At 39.9% G+C, this 17,063-nt stretch overlaps 1 protein-coding gene across 6 annotated transcripts in view; it reads left to right on the forward strand.

Annotated features, from left to right (window-relative positions):
* Positions 1-17,063, forward strand: part of PITPNM3 (PITPNM family member 3) — a 126,371-nt gene that overhangs the window by 8,244 nt on the left and 101,064 nt on the right. For 2 of the 6 annotated variants that reach the window (XM_075439887.1, XM_075439891.1), the window contains exons 2-3: positions 8,556-8,572; positions 10,240-10,335. The exons of 1 other annotated variant lie outside the window; for it this stretch is intronic. In XM_075439887.1, coding sequence (XP_075296002.1) covers positions 8,556-8,572; positions 10,240-10,335 — 113 coding nt within the window. Of the gene's footprint in view, positions 1-8,555; positions 8,573-10,036; positions 10,158-10,239; positions 10,336-17,063 lie in introns of all 6 variants that reach the window. 3 more of the 6 variants (XM_075439889.1, XM_075439890.1, XM_075439888.1) reach the window with 2 other exon arrangements.

Genomic DNA, 17,063 nt, shown 5'->3' on the forward strand with positions numbered 1-17,063 from the left:
AATCAGTGAGCACAGGCAATGCTAGTGTGTAATGCAATCAAGAAATGTTAATAGAGTCCTATTAAGGTGGCTAATGCTAATCTGTTGGCACAGAAGGAAGCAGACTCAATAAGACTAGTGTATTAGGGCAATGCAGTGCAGTCCAGTCAGCAAATAAATGTAAGTGTGAAAGAACTGCTGCATTGAGCTTACCCAGGCTTGTGCTGCTGATTGTGGCCATGTTTAAGCTGCTTCTAAATCTGGAAGCATTGCTAGTGCAATATAATAAAACTGATGCTTCCAAGAGCTTTTCTCGTAGCCAGAATTTATGCCTGGAGATTTGTGACACTTTTCCCTACCCTCCTTCACATTCTGCATCAAACTCCAAGGTCACTGAAAGCATGAGCTTTCTTTGTGGAGCCAGCACTTTTTTACTAATTTCCAGCCACACCAGTGGCAGTTCTTCTCCAGGGAGCTGCAGTTTTCTTCGGAGTACTTGTGAAGTCTTTACAATTTTATGTTTATATAGCCTTCTTCATTCCTGCCAAGCAAATTCTAGTGGTTGAAATGGAATGCTTTTTATTCTGGCACCAATCCCTTCAAGGTCTTCTAGGGTCTTCTTCAGACAGAAGTTCCTTCAACTTTACCGTATTTTTCAGGAGACACTTAATGCATATTAAGTAACACTAGAATGGTGTTGGTTAGGGAGGTGCTTGTGGTCTTTTGAATTTAAATTGAAAGTGTTGGTGCAACCACTGTCATTTTTTTTTCCCTCGTGGGAGGTGCCTTTGTATTTACTTCCATTTTCCATGGGCAGCATGCTGTGCTTGAGATGAACACCATAAAGCTGTCATGCCAGCATTGGCTCTGTGGCTGAAGGAGATGGCAGTTTCCACATTTGGACAGGGCCTTACTTCCGTCTATGAAACATTCCTGGAAGCCACTACATCCAACACTACACAAAAGTACAAACCTGGGAAGTGAACAGCTTTTCATATACTGCTACTGCTTGTAAGCACCAATTACTAGTGAAATTTAAAAGTGAATAGGTTTGAAGAGAAGCTTTGAGTATCTTAATGCCTCCAGACGGAAATGATTAGATAAAGCAGATGACCTCAAACACCTTAGAGCTCTTCTACCTGTGGGTCATGCATCTCGCAGCACTGCAGTGCTGGCACTGAAATTCAGTACTGCTACATTTATTTCTTCCCATGTGTTAGTGCTGTTAGACTCTAAACTTTTTTTTTTAATCTGTACTATGTGCTTTCATGAAAGCCTCTGTAGGCAGGTATCAAGGCAGATGATACAGTTCCTCTAAGACTTGAGAGCTTGATAGTGTGTGACCAACGGGATGTGGATTAGCAGCATTGCATCTACTGCATCTTTAACAATGTTTCCCGCAAAGTGTTGCTGTGCTCTTCCCAAAGGAACATTTTCTTTGTTTTTCTGAAGTGTCTCCAGTCTCTTTCCGTGAGATGCAGAGGCTGATTTTTTTGCCTATGGCTTGATAGGAGGTAACAGTCAGATATTTATCACAGTAGCTGCATCTGTCAAGCATTGTCTTCCAGCAATCCCTTAGGTAAATGCTTTTCTTCTTGCAATAATCCAGAGTTCTTTCCAAAGAAGCAGTGGATTCTCTTATTGGGGTTTCTACAGCTTCACAACAGCAAATACTGTCTGTCATAGAACATTGCTGCATTTCAACTCTTAACTCCCATGCAAAGAGCATCCTTTCTCCTCAAGCGTGTGTCTGTGAGAGCTTGATTTGCAAGGCAGTGGCTATTAGCCCAATTTTGAATTTCCATAGGTCAGGAGTAAAGGGAAAAGGCTGAACACTGGGGTATACATTTTTCAAACTGATGATGCTGCTCTTGAAAATTTTAAGAGCTTTTAAATAATGTTCAGTGCTTATTATGCACTAACATTGTTAGCTAAAGTAGTAGTTTGTTTGGCTGGAGACCAAATAACTCTTTGTATGGATAACAGACTTGAGGGGAAGCCTTTTGTCACTGAAAACAAAAACAAAGTGTTAGCTTTAAAACATTATCAGTAATATTACTAAGAAAATGCTGGTTCTTCCCATACGGACCTATGGAAGGAAAGGACAGAAACTGCTTGCAGGTTTTTCTAACTTCAGTTTTCAAAGACTATGTTAAAAGCTGGTGGTTTATATTTGTCTTTATACCGAAAGGGTGAAGACATCAACTGCGTGATCCGAAGATGGTTGTTCTGTTTGGGCGTGCTGTACCCTATGTCCAGTGTACAAGGTATCCCTGTTGTACCTTCCTCACTTTTGCATTTAAAAAAAAAAAAGGAAAAAGGAGTCAGGAGTGGGGTGACAATGAAATCCAGCTCTACTGTTTCCCAGAATCACGCATGATCATTCTCAAAATGAATCATATGTTTGGAATAGACAAATGTGTTTAAAAATATGTAAACAAACATATTTGAAAGAGTAGGCCTGAACAAAACCATCAGACCTTCCCTACTCAGTTCTGAATGCTGGGGAAATTTGCTTCTCCTCCAAACAAAGTGTTAAATTGTGTGTTCTCCAGGGTAACAGGATGTCTGCTGCTCTGTGTTTTTTGCAGTGCCTGGCACAATCTTGGCTGGTTGCTATGAACTTACTGAAGTAATAGAGCTAGCCTGCTTCTAAGTACACTCCATAGTCTTGCGATCTGTGTATCTCACCTTGGAGGTTGCCCTATTGTACCAGTAGTGTAGCCAATGTCAATTTCTCGTGCTACATCCTGTTTACACTTAGAGCAGAAATATCTCCTGCCAGTACTCTGAACGAGTGTGATCTTTGCCATAAATTTGTCTTCTGTGCATCCACAGATGTTTCCATTACTTTGTGTTACTCCAGCAGATCACGTTCTTTTTTCCTTCTGATTTAGGATTATAGGATAATTCAGATTGGAAGGGACCTGAGGAGGGTTTCTAGCCCAACCTCCTGCTCAAAGCAGGGTCAGCTATGGGAAGGGATCAGGTTGTTCAGGGCTCTATCCAGTTGGGGCTTGAAAATTTCAAAGGATGAAGATTGTGCAGCTCTGGGCAGCTGCTTCCAAAGAATGACTTTTCTTCTGGGTAAAATGTTTAAGGAAAAACCCAGTATGAAACTTATTTCTACTTACACCCAGTGTCTCCTGTTGTCCCATCTTGCACCACTGTGAAGGCTTGCTCTGCCTTATTGATGCTTTCATCACAGGCACTGTCAGGCTGCTGTCTGCTCTCTCTGAAGTCTTCTCATTTCCAGGTTGAACAAGCCCTGTTCCCTTAGCCTTTCATCATCAGGCAACTGTATAGGAAGGAAGTTCAGTGATAAAAATGAGACTTGGATCCATCTGCTTCATTTGTTTGTGCCTGGGAGTGCCTGCCCATAAAATACACCTGCCAGTACTTCCTTTTCTTGTAAGGGTGTAAAACTCCTATTAACTGGTAAGATTCAAGTAGAATCTTAGATAGGAAAGTCAACTTTTCAATGTTTTTAAATCAAAGTCCTCTAAACTCAAAGCATTTAAGATGAACCCTATTTCAACATTTTGATTTTAAAAAGATGGACTTGTATAAAGCTTGTTAGAGATTTAGAATAATCTAATTAGTCTGAGAACTCTTAGAGTTTTCTTTGTTGGTCTTAAACACTAAAAGCCAAAGTGAAATGCAGTGTGAGAATCTGCAGGGGCCAGAAACTGCAATAGGAAACTATTTTTCATTATTATTTTTAAAACTTTTTCTGTCACATGCAGATACAAGGTTTTCCTAGAATGAAGAGGGTTTTTAAACTTTGTGCGACACATTTTCCATATTCAAATGGACAAATTAACATAGATGTGTTGATTTCTTGGGGTTGCTAGCATATGAGCTAAAGATCTGACCCAGGGGACACCACGGTGATGAGGACAGGTTTAACTGGGAGGTTCTCAAATGAAAGGTGCTTGAGGAGCACCCTCTGCTTGCTTGGGCAAAGTCCTGCATTGTAAATCTCAGATCTACCCACCAAGTTGCCACTGGGCTACAATGTCTGTTGTAGCCAAAGCATGCAGAGCTTTTCATACTCACGTCTGTACTTGTCCTCACTTTCCTTAAGCTCCAACGCCTTTTCACCACCAGCATATCTTGTCTTGCTTATGCTTCATCCACCACCATTGCCATTACAGAGTTTGTAGATTGCTCCCTTTACTGGAAAGTTCCATGCCCTTTTGTGCCGTTTATGCAATTAAGCACTGTGAGCTTGAGACAGACAGTTAAGAACTGTCTCTCCAAGACACTTGTTTCATGTCACTAGGCTCCTTATCTGCATGCTTGCAAACACATGTGTGTGCACAATTGTCTACCTACAGGAAAAGTAGTGGCTGTTATGCAGTCTTTAAACAGTTGTTCTACTGTATGAATGAATCATGGCAAATGAATTATAATTATAATGAGGAATGAGTCTTCAATGAATCATACTTACTGTATCAGGTGAATGTATAATTGGAGAGTTTTTCAGGTGGATCCTTGACAGAAAAAAAGAGTACCAAGTGTGATTTTATTGCTGGATGGTGTATTGTGTGGGGCTTTTGCAGTGGTATTTTTTAACAAATAGTTTACTTAACACAGTAATGTGCATATTTAAAAGCTTGATATAACTCTTCTACATTGGTGTGATGTTTTAAAAAATTGCAGCCTTTAAAAACATTGTATATTGTTACTAAGGTTTTCTTAAACAGAATTAAAAATAGAGGTTAAAAAAAAAAAGTGAAAATGTGAACTGAGCACTTATTAGTACCACTGCTTCAGTTAAAAGAAACATACCTTTTAAGTTTTTGTTTAACGTTGTCTTTAATGAGACTGTCAAACATGGTTTCAGTAGCAAATTCTTTCTGCACCCTGTGGGGATTTAAATGAAATCAACTGTATTCTGTAATTACTGTTAGTGGGCTGGCCTTGGGGAAGTTATGCATCATTGAGGACGAAGAATGTTCTCTGCTTTGCTGGGATGGATACGCTTTACAGCAGCTAGGAAAGGTAACAATAAGTATGAGCCATGATAACTTTAATTAATGGTAGCCTGTAGGAATTGGGAGTGTATTGGTCTTGAGTGTAGTGGACTGGTAAGATACTCTTGGAGCTGGAGAGGTGAGGTGACAGCAGTACTCATCGATGTTTCTTCTGTTGTATTTGAAGTGTTTGGTCAGTGATCTTGTATTGGCCTCGCCAACTAAACAAATACCTGAAGGGAGGGTGTAAAAAAGATGGAGCCATCTTATTTTCAGTGCTACCCAGTGACAGGATAAGAAGCAATGGGCACAAACTGAAACATGGAAGGTTCCCTCTGAACATCAGGAAACACTTTTTACTGTGAGAGTGAAGCACTGACATAGGTTGCCCACAGAGGCTATGGAGTCTCTCTCCTTGGAGATACTCAAAAACTGTCTGCACACAGTCCTGGGCAACCTGCTCTAGGTGACCTGCTTGAGCAGAGGGAATTAGACCAGATGAATCAACCATATTGTGATTCTGTAAACTTACTTGTTTTAGTTTTACCTCCTTTTGCTGAACAACACTTGAAGTGGTATCTCAAAGGCATTTAGACATACTGATTACAACAGGTTCCAGAGGCATCTGAGCAATTATTTTGTTCTTATTAAGGCTACACAGCTTTTGCATGCTGATGTTATCAACCCAAAAGAGCATCTGGACTTGAAACTGAAGTTAAATGTGAGTTCAAGATTAGGTCCTTGCATAAAAGCTTGTGTGCTTAAAAATTAGAACCCAAGTGAAATAATGCCAAGGTGTCTTTGTGGATCCTGAGATCTTGTCTACGTGAAAGACTGTACTAATGTAACTACCGTAAGTTTAGGAAAGTATCTTTTTCCCTACATGATGAATGGGAGTGAAAGCAGTTCCCTACTTGATAGGAGTCCTATAAGGGGAAGTGCATTTGTGCTGTTGAGGTGTTTGGAAGCTATGCCATTGGAGGTTGTACAAGTAATAAATGCGCTTTCTGGACTGAGTTATTTCTTGGATTTCACATCCTTTAGTAGAAAATACGGATTAAGAAGCAAAAATTGGAATTGGATATGTGGAACTCGAGTACAACTACAAAAAATCTTGCCCACTTCCATTATCCACGGTTGTCAGGATTGCTATTCTACATTCCATCATGAGATTCAAGTAGGTTGTTAATGAGAATGTCCAAAGTCTACTTTTGTCTCAGGGATAAATGGTAACTTTGTCAAGGTGAGCTGAAAGTGAAATCTGTTGTAAAACAATGTATCTAAACAACTGGTTTGGGTTTGGTTTTTTTTTCCCTCCCTAGGAAATTACTACCTCAACATGCGAATCAGAGATTGAAATTCTATTGGAGACATCATAAATCAACATGCTGTGATATTTGGGAGCTGTGGTGACAATATAAAAGACTCTGAACTAGGAAAGTTTAGCTGGAAACAAGTTACTGTGGTTGATAATTACAAGTAACATATAATTGTAGGTGTTTTAAATATTGAAAACATCAAGGTGGCTGTCATTTCTGATATAATGGGAAAGAAATGTTTGTGTTCATGAGATGACCCACAGAGGTCCCTTCCAACCCCTACTATTCTGTGATTCTGTAAAACAAAGTCCACAGTAAATGCAGTAATGACTTGCTAATGCTCACTGAGAACTGAAAAACCCATTGCTTTAGAGAACTCTTTAAAGATTAGCAAGCACTCCTGGAAGTGGGTTCTATTGCTTTACCTGTAACCCGGAGGAAGGGGGTGAGCTTGGCAAGCCGCTGATATGTGGAGACTATGGATCCTGTTACACTGGAGACGAGGATCCTTGGTTTCTTCAAGGACACGGGTCTATCTTCTTGGGGGTTTTGTGCTCCAAATTAATCTGGGTTTGACAGCCAAAATGTCAGGTAATGAAGTTTTGTAGCGAGACTGAGCTCATTTGGGTTTCTTCTGTTGTTTTCTTGAGATTTATGTAAATTTTTTGCAACAGTGCTTTGTTCCCTACAGTCAAATGCAGGTCAGATTATTTACACAATCCAGTTGAAAATTTCGAGAATGAAATATTGATTTTTTTTTTTTCTTTTTTCCCTGTGTACCAGGAGACTTCTTTGATAAATAGCATGCATTCTGAATTCTTTAATTCTAAATTCTAGTTCAATTCTGGTATGAAGTGGAGCACAGTCATATATGTCTAGATCTGAATGAATTTTTATTCGATTAGGAAAACCAAGCTGAAAATGCCTTTGTTATCGGATACAAATCAGTGAATCATCCAGATGCTTAAACTACCTTACTCTTCAGTGATTTCTGTAGTGTGTTTGATGTTATTTTCTGTCTTTGTAATGGTAATTTCTAAAAATCTGTTAGGTAAAAACAAGACAGTAGCAGACGGTTTCTTCCCAGATCAACTGGTTGGTTTGGGCAGGGGAACCAAATAAAAATTTAGGTGAAAAGGCATATATCATGAAATGGAGGGAACTGGCTCATGTTGCAGGTGTTGGATTAATCCTGTAACTTTTGGTATTTGTTCTTTGAAGGTAGATTTTGTAAGGGGACTAGATATCAGGAAAGGCAAAGAAGAAAAGGAAGGAAGAATGAGGGAGTCCTTCTGGTCTTAAATTTTCAGCTTTTACTGGAGAATTATGGAAACCCAAGACCGCATTTAATGGGACTTCACCAATCCATGGGAAATATAGCTGGCTGACACAACAAAAATTGGACAATCTTTAAAATCATGATAAGACAAATCCTGAAAATTATTATCCAAAATGCCAAATACTTGTTCCTTTTGGTTTGTTTTTGTTCTTTTGTTTGTTCTTTTTCCCAGTGTTTGCTGGCTTTGGATACCTGAATTTGAGGTGCCTGACTAGAGATGTACAGTTATACGGCTTTAAAAAGTGCAGAGAAAATAACTTCTAAAAGTCAGGCTCCTAAATGCCTTTTCAAAACAAATTATCTGCTGCCATAAGAGGATATTTTTTGATGTGGCATTTTTTTTGTTTCTGGGAGTGTAGCCCTCTGTCTTCTTGTGGAGTCATTGAATGCTCAAAATATATGAAAATCAGACTCCTCAGTTTTTTGCCTTGGAAGACCTATCATCAGTACAGACGTCTGTTCTGGAAAATCTGAGCAGAATATTCTCAGTGTGAGATTTATGTTCAGTCTGGGAGTGTCTGCATCTACAGGACCCCAAAAGACATTAACTGTGTGTTACCAATGAGGTCTGTCTGTCTTAGTTTGGATATTCCCATGGTTTAATACACATCCATAGCACAGAAATTCAGCTTCAGTTACAGATACTTGATTGACTAGGGTAGCTGAACGAGGAGCTCTTTTCTTGCAGAGAAGAGTTCTTAACACTCTTGAGATGTTCCAGGCAGTCCTTTGCCTTCTCATCATTCTCTCATGTTCTGTGGACCTGCCTCTCATTTATAGGTTCTTCATAAATTTCCTAGTTTACTGCCTTCCTTCTGGCTGCTTATATATCTTAAGGCCTGTGATCACGAAATCCAATATTCTACATAAGGCTGAAAAACAGTGGTTTAGTCCAGAATTTTTCTGCTAAGACTAATTATATTATATTTTGTTTTTCAGGTCAAACATCTCCAGAGGTGAGGCAGATTATTTCTTCCTTCTGCTCTTTTGTAGTGTATGGATTCTTTTCCGAAGACTGAATTTTGCAAATTCTCCCTTTCCCATCTGTTGCTCTGGCTTTTTTGTGGCGCTTCCTATTCTTGTGCTTTGAAATTTTAGAATTCCTGCTCTTCCAAGCGTTGACCAAATGCAGGCTTTTCTTCATTAGAAGTTCAGAATAGTGTTCTTTCTAACACTATTTTGATGACTATAATGATAAGTTTTAGGATGGAGATATATATATATATATATATATATATATATATATATATATATATATTTGAATGGAGGGACGGCAAGGTTTTTTTGGTAAGGAATATTTCAGTTTGCTGCTCGCTGTCATGAGTGAAAGATTCCAGAAATCTGTAACAGTAAATGTAATGATCTGTGTGCATTTTCTGGTAGCTGCCAGATGTCACTGGACGCATTCCCAATACACACTGTACTCCTGTAATGAACACTGACAGTTTAATAACCAATTATTTTGAATGTTTTTTTTTAATTTCTTTTAAACTATAAACTGATTCTTATTTCTACTCTCTTCTTGGCCAGCTAAAATCTGCTTCCTCTTCCTACCACCTTTCATTTATATTTCTGATTAATTGAGCTGTAGACAGAGTAAAAGTGGAACAAAAGGCTGTGACCTAGTGACATGTTTCCCCCAGAATGATGTGGAAGAATGCCTCTCCTGCTTGAGTTGCTCTTTTACTACTGAGAGGAGAATGCTGTTGTGGACAGGGCCTCAGGATATTAGATTTCAGGTCTGATGATCATTTGGAGAAATGAATAAAACAAAGGACACTATTCTGTTGGTAATGAGGGTCCCTTTTACAACAGCTGTAGTGTTGTTATGGATATGGTGGATTTGATCCCTGGTTCCCCACTGGTTTGGGGGAGACTTTATTGTTAACATAAGGCAATATATTTCACTGCTACTTTCTAGTGATGGGTTGCTGTGGATTTAAGGAGAACTGATATATTTAGGCAGGTCTGGTTTACTTGTTACAAATTAGTCTGAGTATGATAATCCATTGGGGCCATCTAAGCTGTCATGATTGTATCTGTTACTGTACCTATTCTAATGTGTTTTTTCCTTCCTGTCTTCAAATGACAAACTTCAAATGAAAGCCCCAGGCTCCAGCAAAACAAAGCTGTCTGATGAAAACAGCTCAGTAAGTGAGAATTCAGTAGTTTGTCGATATATCTATGAGCCGAATAGGGTGGCACTTCTAAAAAAAGTGAAATGGAATTAAAATGGGAGCTACCGCCATGTCCTGGGGAAATGCTGCTTCATGTCTTACAAACAATGTACAGTTTGAGTGTTGGAATTGAGCAGCCTGGTGAATTCAACAGGGAAGAATTTATCTTCTCAAGTCACTGTATCAGCTGAAAGTGATACAGGCTTATCTTTAACAAGAACTTGTTTTAATCACTTTTGTTAGGTGGAAGCAAGAGGTGTAACTTTTGTGCCATCCTGAGAGCTCTGGCTGAGTGTCTGAGATTAAACTACGTCCACTGACCAAAGTGATCCTCCTGAGCCATCTACACAAACTGCTTATTAAAGTGTGTGATTTTTTTTTTTCTTTGAGCTTGGAGCAGACGTGAGCATTCCCTTCCATTAATGTAAGTGTCTCTGTATTTCCAGCTGGCCCACACCGATTCAGTGGTGCTCAGTGGCACATGCAGAACGTCCTCAAAGACTCTGTGGAGAGCTCTGACGATGAATTCTTCGATGCGCGAGGTCAGTACATGTTTTTAATCCTCCCGTCCCCGTTCTTTCCCCAATTTTGCAGCAAGTAACTGAGCTCCTTTGGGGATGAACTGACAACATTGTCCTCATCAGACTGAGATCTGAAAAAACCCCGTCAGATCTTCTCTCAAGGATTTCTGAACGGGCCTAAATTTAGGTGAGATGGGTGAAGTGCTGGGGTGGATGAGCGAGTTACCATGAACTGGATCTGACATCAGAAGCAGCATGACTACCCAACAGTACAGAGCTTACTGTGTTCTCTTGGGCCCAGCTTGTTTAAGGATCAGGTAGTATGTGATGTTAGAGTTGGAGTGCTCTTGTTTACAGTTCCTGATGAAGGCCATGAGTGCTTGTGTTACTTATGGCCAATTTTTAAACCAATGGCCTAGATTTTCCACTCTGGCAAAACTTTCACTGAAGTGACCGGGACCTCTGCTTGTTCAAGAAGAAGCAACATCTGAATAACTGTGGATTTTATCAGGTGAATCCAAAATGCAGTACTCACTACAACATCTGATGAGAGCCTAAATCTTGTCATGCTCTTTAACATGCCCAGTTTTGTTCTGAGGTGGGAATAAAGTTCGTAGGTTGTGTGCACACGCAACCTCCCATCTACAGTGGGAGACAGTGTCTCTGTTTTTGATTTTGTTTGCAGGAGCCAAACCTAATGCTTTTCTGAAATGTTGCGTTTGCTTTTCGCAAGTGAATAACTATCAAGGAAGGATTAATTCTGCTACTACTGTGAAATCCAATTGTAGGATCTTTCATAGTGTAGGCTATTCAGTTCAGACTGAGCTGTCCTTATGTCCTCATGTTACATGGAAGTCCGGAGTGAAGGGTGATGGAATAAACTTGTTGAATGTCCTTTGGCTTTTGTAGCAAACTGGATTAATTAAGTACTGAGCAATCCCTATGCCTTTGAGCAACCTGCTCTAGTGAAAGATGCCCCTGCCCAAACAATTCTGCGATTGTATGAAAAGGAGATGGATTCCCCTTCACCCAAATATTTGTTGAGAGTTCTTTTCTAGTTCAAAGTAAATGTAATCCAAAGTGGAACACTCAACTGTCTGATGGGAAACTTGCCTTGGGTTTGGATGTGCTTTTTATTTTTAGTTTGGTTCTTTCATTAACAGCACACTCAGCAGACAATCTGCTGATGCCTAAGTGCAAAAAAATTTGCATGGTGAAGATTGTCCCTGAGTTTCTCCCTGTGTTGTTATTTGTGATATAGGGATTAAAAACCCCTCCCTTCCCAGTATTCTGTTCTTCTTGAATGAGGCCTGTTTCTGAGCAAATTAATTTTCATTTATAGAACTGCATTGACTTCAGTCTCATTGCTGTGTGCTGATTTGATGTCTGGAGATGCATGATGGTATTGCAAATGGCAGTTGGAATTTTTAAGGCAGTATTTGGCATTAAATGTCTGCTGTCTTGCAGTGAACTTCATATTTCAGCGTTTTAATATTCTCTGTGGGTGGAATTGTTGCAGGAATGGTTGGCAGCTGACTGTTGCGTTTTCATGCTGGCATAAGCTTGAGTTGAAATTCAGCATGAAGGACTTACGTTAGGAGCTTTTTAGTTGCTTTAAAAATGCAGAGGGTAGGAGGCAGGCAGGCAGCTCTGTGCTCTAAATGATTTGGAAGCTCTGCAGCAATTTCCCTGATAGCTCACTGATTTATTTCTGTGAAGCTGAATTTGCAGTATTTTCCAAAACAATCTTTTTTTGCAGAGGCATAATTAATATTGATCAGATTATTACTGTGTATTATTCAAAGTACAGATTTGGATCCAGGATGCCTCGACTGCAGTTTATCTGCCAGTTGCTCTGACAATGATGGTGACTTTGTCTGATGGTGAACCACTTATTTTCTGTTCCCTTTCTGTAAATTTCCTACTCTAGCTATAAAATTCATGACAACTTTGAACTTGAAAGACAAGCTGCTTACATGAGAGTTTTGTTTTGTTTTTTAACAACCCACCCCCCACAGGCAACAGCCTCAGTCAAACAGGGAAAGAAAAGTTTTCAAAATAAAATGGATTTTGAAAACTTGGCACAAAATTCTGGCCTCGCCTAGTACACTACAACTGTCCATTGAAATCAGGCGGTTCTAAATGGAGATGGATATTGGAATAATATTTTTATGAAAGTCAAATGATTTGTGTTTGGTTGATCAGGTATAGCAGGATGAAACTATTTGATGTGGTTTATTTTGGAAGTGTGGCGAAATGATGTAATGGATCCTTGTATCTCTAGAATCTGTGAAATTGACTGTGGACTTCACCTTCTTTCAGAAACATGCTGGCATCCTCTTGATTTTACCACAGCTAGAAATGAGTTCCTGGCTGTACAAGTATGCTACAGCTACTGAGCAGAAAAAGACATGCAGATGTTCTTTCTGAGTTTGCCTGTATTAATAAGGTGTGCATTCAATTCAGACCCTTTTTGAAGTCTGAGACAGGAGATATCCATCAAATATCAATTTTCTTCCCTGTTCCTGTACAGATAGGCTTACACTAATAACTACTTGTCTGGTGTAGAGGGTTCTATACCTGAGATTCAAGAAACAATCCACAACTATATGTTGTCTGATGTCAAAATGCCACCTCGTGCCCAGTCTGAAATCGGCTCAGATGTGCATTTCTGAGCTGGGATTTAGCAGCCCATCCCTATCTGAAGAGGGATTTGAGAGCTCTGAGCTCTGTGTGTGTGTATGCACGTGAGTGCACATTTCACAAAATACATTGCTGAACACTGATTATTTTCTCCTTGTTCTGAACAAAACAACTATCTTATCTGAAAGAGGCTTTTAGCACAGGGATGTTCCAGCTGTCGGCACAGAGAGAGGAAAGAAATATGGATGTTATAAGCCGATTTGTCCCTTGTAATCTTTATTGTCAGTGGGTACGCACACAGACACTGCAGCTGGTACTCAGATGATCTTTGCGCTTTGATCCTCACCCCCCCCCCCCCCCCCCCCGATAAAAGCTTAATTATTGAATTATTGTGGGAATTTAACATCAGATTATGAGTGCTGTAATTTGTCATGGGTATAAAGCTGATGTGGATGTGTAACTGAGATTTTGGGGGATAGGCTGTGAGTGGCACATGTGTGTAGATATTTTATTTGCTTTTTTAACTGTAAGAATGGCAGCTAGTCATCTTGTGTTTTGGAGGCAAAACTAAAACTTCAAGGTATTTGTGTCATGTCTCATGAAAATCCATGCCCTTGAAAGCCATCTCTGTCTATGGAATTCTCCTTGCACTGAGAGAACAGTGAACAATAGATTAATTCACCAGTATGGAAAAGCTTTCTATGTTCTTGCTGATCAGGTTTCCAAGCTTGGTTTGACTTTGCTGGTCAGGAGGAATTCTGGTGTTTTGGGAAAGGGCTTTAGCTGCAGCAGAATTGTGTGCTTCTACTCAGCAGCCGAAACGTAATGGGATACAAGCAATGTCCTGTTGACACACATGAAAATCAGTGTTGAAGATGCTCTTCTGCATTGCAGATACTCGAAGTGAACCTGTTTGGTACTGTGAAAAGCTGTCACAGTAGGGAGAAAGCACAGTGTTAAATAACATGATGACCACTGTGCTTAAGTTTGACTTGCTGTATCTCTGCTAGTGCTTAGTCCACGGAATTGACTATAGCAATAGGAGTTTGGGGTTGAATAGTGTTTCTTGACAGGCTAGGGCCAAATTTACAAACATTTACATGTACAGCTACTATAAGCCTCATTTGGAGAGTTTCACTTCATAGTCACAGTCAATAAGTAATCACTTTCACTGATTACTTATGACCATAATTTTAGATGTTGTAATCCTCGTATTCTCACCTGTGAAACTTCAGCTACCTTGGCCTGATTGTGGGGTTGGCTACCACAACTTGTCTGAGAACTGTTGTTGAGTATTTGACCCTCGAAGTGTTGTAGATTGTTGTGCTATTTGGGAAGGGTAAATTCTACAGCCTTCAAGAAACATGTTTAATTTTTATGAGCAGTAAGGAGAGAAGGATTCTCGCCACAGTAATGCTGAAACAGGGCCATAGGTGTACCAGTAGTGTGTGGTTCTCTGTGCAAAATTTGTCCTGGGTTTGTGGGGCTGATGTGGTTTAGAGCATGGTTATAAAAAGGTGCTGCAGGCTAGCTAGGTGAGTAGCTTATGAAAAGCAGCCTGTCTGAATTGATTTTGAGAAGAAATAATGTCTAGTACAGATTTTCAAATCTTATTCCATAAGAAAACTGGAGAAATCAAAATATGATGTCTTAAATCAGTGTTTGAGATGCACCCTCTCATTTCTCAAATACATATCCACAAAAAATGAGAAATTTTTTCAAGAGTTGTAGGAAGAGATGCAGGCAGGGCAAACAGTCGCTGTGTGTCAGGAGAGCTCTGTGGAAACGAGTGGATGTGCACAATTCAGTCTGCCATTTAATTAATCGAAAAGGAAAGAAAAAACCTGACAAACTAATCCTACTTACAGTTGTCAAACAGGCTGCTCCCTCCTCCTTCCTGCTTCATGCTGAAAGAAATTGAGAAGAACTAAGGGAAACAAATCAGTGCAATTGACAGAGCACTTGGGTGTTGGATTTCTGTGTTTAAAATGAGTAACACGAACGTTTTCACTCGGAACCACTTAAAGCAAGGAAGAGCAAGGGCATCTGTAATTCTAAGCTGTTTGGAGTGTGAAAATTATAGAAATTAGAAAAGCCACATCATTGCTGGAATCAAGTCTCTCCCCAGCAAATATATTTGCATGTAAAAGACTGATTTCCATTTTGCTTGTATTTTTAAAAGCTATGACATGCAAGAATAGATGTGTGTGTAGAAGATGAGGGACTGCTGGAGAAGTCCAGCACAGTCTAATCTAATGAGATTTCTTTAATTCCTTCCTTTGTGTAGCCCTAAGTAGGGATTCCTGCTTACCCCAGTGTTGACTTTACACTGCTGTGTTTGACCCCAGCACAGAAGTCTTTGTGCCATTTCCCTCAAATGTCAGACTTGGCTACACCTAGTTTGCAAATGTGGACCTTTACTGCCCTCAGAACAGGGGTGCAGGAGCTTGTGTCCATTTTATCAGTGTCAGGATATCATTTTGGTGTTGCTGACTGAACCATGACTTTGCTAAATGAAAAAACAAGTGAAAATTTTAGGGGAGGTGGCTGCCTCTGGATTAAGATACCAGGTAGGAGCTGAGATTCTCAGATCTGTCCACATTACGGGAGGCATAGCTTACAATTGGGTCATTTTCCTCAAGTTCGTTATCACACAAGTCATTTTGGTATCACTGCTTTCACACTTAGGCATTCTTTTTTTTTTTCTTTTTGATGCATTGTCTGCCATTTTACTTCCATTTTGAGGTAGAATCTAAATTACCTGTATCAAAGCTCTAGACTGGAGGAGGCACTACTAAGTGGGAGATGTTGCTGTGGAGCAGAAGGTACCTTCAGGGCATCACAGAAATGTGTTCTGTATCATACAGGGAATCAAAGATCCTGGCAGTGAGGAGTGGGCAGGATGAAATATCAGTGTCTAGGGTTTTTGCTGAGGGAATACTAGTGTCTCTTCTTTGCATGGGGCTGCTTATGACTAGATTTCATGAAATGCATGTACTGAAATACTTTGTGGTAAGATAATTGTGTACATAGTCAAGTTCCAGGCAGTAACAACAGCTGAAAGGAATCACCAGGACACTATAGTTTATTTTCTATTCAGAATTTGCCACTGTTTTAAGCTTTTTCATGTTTTTCTTAGCACTTCACTAGTGTGATATTGATGCCCTGTGTGCATGGAGTCCTGCTAAGGTAAATGGCTCTGCTTTACACACTACTACCTGCTTCATCATCTGAAAACTTGCAGTTGATGCTGCTTTAGCTCTTGACTGGAAGGCGGGAAGAGAGCTTCAGCTACTGAAAATTGTGGCTGAATGCACACCAAAGGGCTGGTGCACAGCACCACAATGACGCATAAAATACAAAGCTGTTCAATGTCGGTTGTATTATGGGTTTATGGTTTGTTTGGTTTTAGGTTTTTCTGTTATTGGTCAGGAGAGCTGTGTGCTGTGTATGCTAGTAGTTTTTGCTGGTGTGTATTTACAACTTGGGTAAATGCTGCACTCAGTTGCTAATAGACTACTTCGGGCTTCTGAAGGGGCCATAAGTCTGTGTACTGCTACAAGCTGTCAAGAACAGTGATCATCTGCCAATTGCTGTCAGGTGGACGATGAAAGGACTTTGAATTGCTTCCAAGCTGTTGATATGGATGGGAAGTTTTGTGCTTTCTTGAGAAGTAATGGCCTGTAGGCTTTTATGTAGGGTACTGCTCTGAATGGGGTCCATAGTATGGAATCATTGTAATTTATCATGTTTCCAGGACTATGACTTTTCTAGAAAATTAGGTTGAAGGGTAAAGCTGAGGGAAGAGTCATATGTATTCAAATGTCTGTCTTCCAATATGTGGATAAATAGTAATAAAACCCTCTAACCTCCCTTTTAGCTGATACTCTCTGAGAGCTGACACTGAAGAGCATGAAGCAAAAGTTGGTAAGGAGGAGAGATCTCGGCAGCGTGCACTGACATTACAGTGAGACTTTTCTAGTTAGGCCAATAAAACATGGTACATTTAGCACTCCAGGTCCCTGGTGATGTAAATAGGAACCAAATGTAGTCATGAGAGAAGCATAGTTTGGCTTTAGCAACCAGAGATGCAAGAGCAAAATGAG

This window comes from Opisthocomus hoazin, chromosome 20, assembly GCF_030867145.1.
Source record: "Opisthocomus hoazin isolate bOpiHoa1 chromosome 20, bOpiHoa1.hap1, whole genome shotgun sequence".
NCBI lineage: Eukaryota > Metazoa > Chordata > Aves > Opisthocomiformes > Opisthocomidae > Opisthocomus > Opisthocomus hoazin.